The 5,770-nt window shown below is 33.4% G+C and overlaps 1 protein-coding gene across 1 annotated transcript; it reads right to left on the bottom strand.

Annotated features, from left to right (window-relative positions):
- Positions 1-2,666: 2,666 nt before the first annotated feature.
- On the bottom strand, positions 2,667-5,157 carry Orc2 (origin recognition complex subunit 2). Its single transcript, XM_018547177.1, has 9 exons — positions 5,004-5,157; positions 4,754-4,828; positions 4,459-4,662; positions 4,113-4,381; positions 3,807-4,021; positions 3,605-3,737; positions 3,293-3,533; positions 2,987-3,217; positions 2,667-2,906 (listed from the first exon to the last, which is right to left on the bottom strand). Exons 1-9 carry the CDS (start codon positions 5,107-5,109, stop codon positions 2,707-2,709), a joined length of 1,674 nt encoding a protein of 557 aa, XP_018402679.1. The 5' UTR covers positions 5,110-5,157; the 3' UTR covers positions 2,667-2,706.
- Between the last annotated feature and the right edge of the window lie 613 nt (positions 5,158-5,770).

Genomic DNA, 5,770 nt, shown 5'->3' on the forward strand with positions numbered 1-5,770 from the left:
TGTAACAAATAAATTCGTATGTCAGTTATGAATGTATACTTGGAGTTAATGTTTATATTTAATTTCCAGGCACAAAAGTAAGACAAAAGAATTACAAACATGATTGTCGCTCTACTGACAACTTAATTTTAATTATCCTCATTAACTCGACTGTGATTTGATTTTTTGTATCTCATAGTAAGGGAAGAAAAATTGAAAATCTAAGAAAACTACTCTACAAGAGGTATCGATACCTCTCGTACATAAATTTTAAAGATTCCATATATCAAGAGTACACTATAAGAACGAGAGACGGTTCGACACACCGGCATGATAATAAATTTAGAAATGTTTCCACACCCCGACAAGAATGTCTTCGCGAATACCTCGCAAGTGTAAGTAACATCGCAGGAAAACGTGCACGCCGCTACTTCTCCATGATTCGGCGCGGCGTTTTGCTCTCTCCCTCTCTTTTCTCTCTTTCTCACTCTTCCCCTCTACACACAACTTAATCCGAAAGTCAAGGTTGCGCGCGCGCGCGACTTACCAGTGTAAGGTCAGAGCGGTCATGCGAGTTGTTTATGTCGTCGATTGACGAAGCCGGGCGCCGTCTAAGCCTGCAGCAGTCACGTAAATTTCACGATTCTCGCTCGCAAATCTCACGACGATAGTCGTGAGCCCGACTCAACGGTCGGGCGGACCAAGATTTCCTTTCCTTTTCGTCCACGAAAGAGAAACTGATCTCACGCGATAACAACGAACGAACGGACCGACCGACCGACCGACCAACCGTTGGCGCCGATCGCGACTTTCGAACTGTTGCGATTATCGAAATCGAAATCGCAATCGACATGAATCGGACAACTTCGCAGTGCCGCGGTTGGATGCGGATAACCTAACACCGCTGCTCCGTCCCGATTTCGCCGCGGCGCATCGCGACGAAAACGTCATTTCGAAAGTAACTATATTCGCGCGTGGAATCGGCGTCTCGTTGTATATTATTGTGCAATCACATTAAACTTCTTTCGCGTCTACTTATATCGCGTATAAAGTGTATCTTCTAATCGTGAACATGATTGGCGCCTTCGTTTGACTCACGTTAACTTCGGGACGCTCCGCAAGTCGCGTGGTCGGTGGTCAGTGATGGCGGGACAATCTCACTAGGCTGCGCATGCGTATACTACGCCACTGCGGTCTATAGTACCGTCAACGCGATATTTTGATTGGTTAATTTGTAATTCTTTCTTCTGATTAGTCCATCAATCGCTTCAAAGCATGAATACATTTCTTGCAGTGACAATTTTAACATAATCTCAACAAACGATTAAAATTGTTTTCAGAAGAATCGCACGTTTTGTAATTATAGATATTACTCATGATGACAATGGGTGCTTTCCAACAAGCGGCACAGATGATACAGTGTAACAGTACATCCTTGTTCGCCAATGTTAAACAAGGATGAGATGATCACTGTGTTGTACTGTCGTTTATTGGAACGCACACTAATGCCCATTTCCACCAATGCAGATTAACTTTAACTCGGTTCAATTTGCTCTTCATCTTTTTCTAATTCTAAAAATTAGAAAAAGATTAATAGTATTAAAGTTAATCTGCATTGGTGGAAACAGACATAAAAGATTAATCAAAATGTCTAAATTTTTAGAACTAACGTTAGTTATACATATATGAAATAATAGCTCATTTATTACAGCGCTAATTATAGCGCTTATTATATATATTAGCGCTTATTATGTATATTTGTTATTTTTTAGGAATGTTTCTGTTGTTGATTGTTATATTCTTCAATTATTATTGATCATTATAAAAATTTTCTCATGATCAATCCTTAAAAATTTTTTATATACAGTCTTCTTCGTCATGGGATTTCTAAGTTGCAACTAGAAAAAAATAAAAAATTGAGACAACATTATACGGTGTTCCCAAGCGGTCACCCATCCAAGTACTAACCGTGCTCAACGTTACTTGACTTCAGTGATCGGACGAGAACTGGTAATTTAAAACGTGATATGAACGTTGTCCGATTATCCGTTCATTTGCGAATAGTTTTGTATGACTTTGTGATTTATAATCACCTTCATACTTTCAGGTCCATTTGAACATCTCATGATTAACTCTTAACCGATGTTCAACTTGACCGCTTGGGAACACCGTGTAATGTTATCCTTCAATTTTTTACTTTTTGCTTCAAGTTAAAAAAAATACTGTGAAGATCAAAATGATTTATTGTTATACATATATTGTATTTCATCAATAAAAATGTATGTTTCAGACGCAATAATATATACTGCAAAACTACAATTTTTCACCAATTATCACTCACATGGATAACCAAATTGGATAACAAAAAATGCAGTTTTAAATTGAATATGAATATTATTAAGTTCTAAATGCATGTAGACACATATAAGACATCAAAATATTAATAGATCATAAAATTAATGTCATATGAGCATTGATAATAGAGTATTATGAAATAAATCTAAATATTAAAAAAAGTTATACAAAGTTTTACAAAATTGTCAGTTCTTAACATCAGGTACTTTATTGATGTCTATATAATTTTTTTTACTTTTTATATGAATGAAAAACAAAATGCGATAAATTAGTGATGTGTAATAAAGAAATTAACAGTTTAATTCAATCATCAAATTATTATTTTCCTTATATCGACTATTATAAAAATATATACTTTCTCATATTCATCTATTACGATCCATGTTGCTCCATAAATTGTTTAAGAAGAGTCTTATCAAGAGGTATTATTAGGTGTTCAGCACCATCAACTGTACGTTTAATTCGTAGCAATTTATGATCAATAAATTCAGTCAACTGTGCTCTTAATGCCAAATCGGAACTAACTAGAAACTGTTCGCGCGCTGCTCGATACAAATCCCTAAACGGTATTCCTAAAATAGTATCATAAAATGATTATCAAATTATGATTAATGTGATATAACAGAAAAGTAATTGATTGAATAATAATTACCTGTAAAATTACTACTGCTGTTACTCAATTGATATTTGACAAGAATCAAATAAATTGCTCGAGCATTTGATGTAAGGGACAGGAAGACATTCTGGAGAGAAGATAATGCAAGTCCACTGCTTTGTTGAACCAATAAAGAATTTTCATATGAAGTTTCCGCTTGATATGGCAATAATGTTGTTGCATCCCACCAATAAAAATTAAACTTAGCGCGTTTTACATGGTCCCAAACTAAACCAATAAATTAGCGACATTAACTAGTAACAAATCAACTCTAAAATCGGCCTAACGATAAATATAACTTACGGAGTGGTGCATTTAGGTGATCAACAGATGCCAGGACATGAATATTTGAAATGGCTGCTAAATTGGCAAGTATACTTTGAGCTTTATTTGAACGCAGCATTATCCCATCAATATTGTGGATTATTAAATAAAGTCGAGCATCCAGATTGTCTTTCATAACCGTTTCTATAAGTTCTAAGCAATCATTAAGATTTGTTGGACAATTTAAGTCTAACAAATCCGTTATTATATTATCAAGTATCTAAAATAACATTTAATATATAACTTTTGTGTATATATCCTTTTATTTAATAATACATAAATTTAACTTACATCTTTCAGTGTTAAACTAGGGAAAAATCCATTTACAATTAATGTTGGATGATCTTCTATGATTTCTTTATAAAAATCATTTATTAAATTTCTTTTTGAGCCTACTCCATGAAGTAGCAGACTATAACCTTCTCTAAAATATAACAAGTTTTAAAATATAATGTATCATTAAAAAATATTTAATTATATTTAATACACTTACTCTAATATGAATTGCCACATAGGAAAGAATGATGTACAATTTTCTGTCAAGAAACAAATACGTTTCTTGTGTGTTGTAGAAATATGATTTTGATTTATTAATAACTCTCCTAATGATTCTTTGGTGAAACGATTGTTCTTAAGTCTTTCTAATGTACGATCAGATGTAACTATTTTTTCTGATTGAGATTCAAAATATTCATCAGTTTTTATGTGCTTTAAATGTTAAAAAAGTTCATTATTAAAATATAAATATGATCATAATTGAAATATTTACATTTAAGACATTTTGTAAATCTCAACTTACATAATCCTTGTAAGCAATAGTCTTACGTCCTCTCCCTGTTTTCCTGGGTGTACTTTGTACCTCACATTTCAATAAAGGTTTCAATATTTTTTGTTTAACTTGTCTTCTAGCATTGGTTTCCTGGCTTATATCAGAATCGGTATCTTCACTTTTATCAGAAGTTTCATAAGATTCTGAACTGGCTTCATCTGAAGGTATATATTCACTACCTTCTGATACACTCTCATCGCCACTTGAATTTACACTGGGCAAGTATCGTTTTCGGGATACTAAGTATCAGAAAAAAAAAAGAATGCAAATACGGTTTTTACAATTTGTAACAAAGTTTGTTTATAAAATGGGATACTTTTGCTATCTTTCTTGACCATTTGATTTTCAGGGTTTATCAAAATCTTGTCAAGGACAACTTTTAAGACTGGAAGCGTTTTGAAACTTTTTGGAGTCTCAGGTGTACGGCACTGATTGGCTTTAATCATCATGCTGTTTCTTTTTGTTGGAGTTTGAAACCCGTATAGTTTTTTTCCACTTACATCCTTTTCAGAAAATAATTCTAAAACATATTATGATACAATATTAGATAAGAATACAAAAATATATATGTATATATATATAATCTACTCATATAAATCTTTAACAATTACCAAATGGTTTTTGTACATCCTCTTCGATATCTTTTAGTTGCTTTTCTATCTCAGCATTCAATACATTAGTTTGTGCTACAAAAACATAAACAATACACAGATTACATTGATAATGCAGTACAACAAATTATAGTTTGTTAACATGAATAAATCTTGAAATATCAGACTGCTTCTAGAAGACTTATATTGATTGACAATTATATTAACATCTCTAGAATATTTATAATAATTTAAATCAATATAATCTTACGATTGTTCTCGGATGTTTCCTCGTCACTGACTTCTGCATATTTCACGTGGGGTTTTACTCGCGTAGATCTCCTCACATTTCTGACAGAATCCATCGGTAAATCCATCGGTGAAGGTATAGAATGCCCCGTTCAGTTCAAATTTTGATAAAAATATATTTCCTAATCGAATCTTATTTAATAATGGATTAAAAAGACAGAGCAATGTAAATATTTTAACTCCTAAAAAATCAATGAAATTAGGCTTATTCGAAGCGTTTTTTAATATAACGAAAGAATTTGGCAAAAACAGCGTCGTTATGTACCGCGAATCGAGACATTAATTGTTAAAGTTGACAACTATTCAGTTTAGGAAATCTGTCATCGAAATCATGGTGTAATTTACACCATGATCGAAATCATCGGTTTATTTTCTTTTCCTGCACTAGGCTACACTAGGCTTGTTCTTTTTGCCTGCACTGTCTGCACCAGTTCAGACAAATTTTTTCGGGGTCCCACGTCGGTAAATTTTTTTAGAGTACCGAATAGTTCTGAGTAGCGTTTCGTATAGTTCTCGACAAGTTCTATCGAAAACTGTAAGGTGAAAAAGCGATTAGACCAACGGTTTGCAAGATACAGCTACATTTGTCAGAAGATCAACAATTTTTAAAGAGAGTATATCTCGGAAACCGCTGGTCCAATCGCTTTGAGCCCTAATACTTTTCGACAGAACTCGCCGAGAACTGTCCAGAACTCCGTTCAGAACTACTCGGTACTCCCAAAAAATTTT

The sequence above is a fragment of the Cyphomyrmex costatus genome, unplaced genomic scaffold (assembly GCF_001594065.2).
Source record: "Cyphomyrmex costatus isolate MS0001 unplaced genomic scaffold, Ccosl1.0 scaffold61, whole genome shotgun sequence".
Lineage (NCBI taxonomy): Eukaryota > Metazoa > Arthropoda > Insecta > Hymenoptera > Formicidae > Cyphomyrmex > Cyphomyrmex costatus.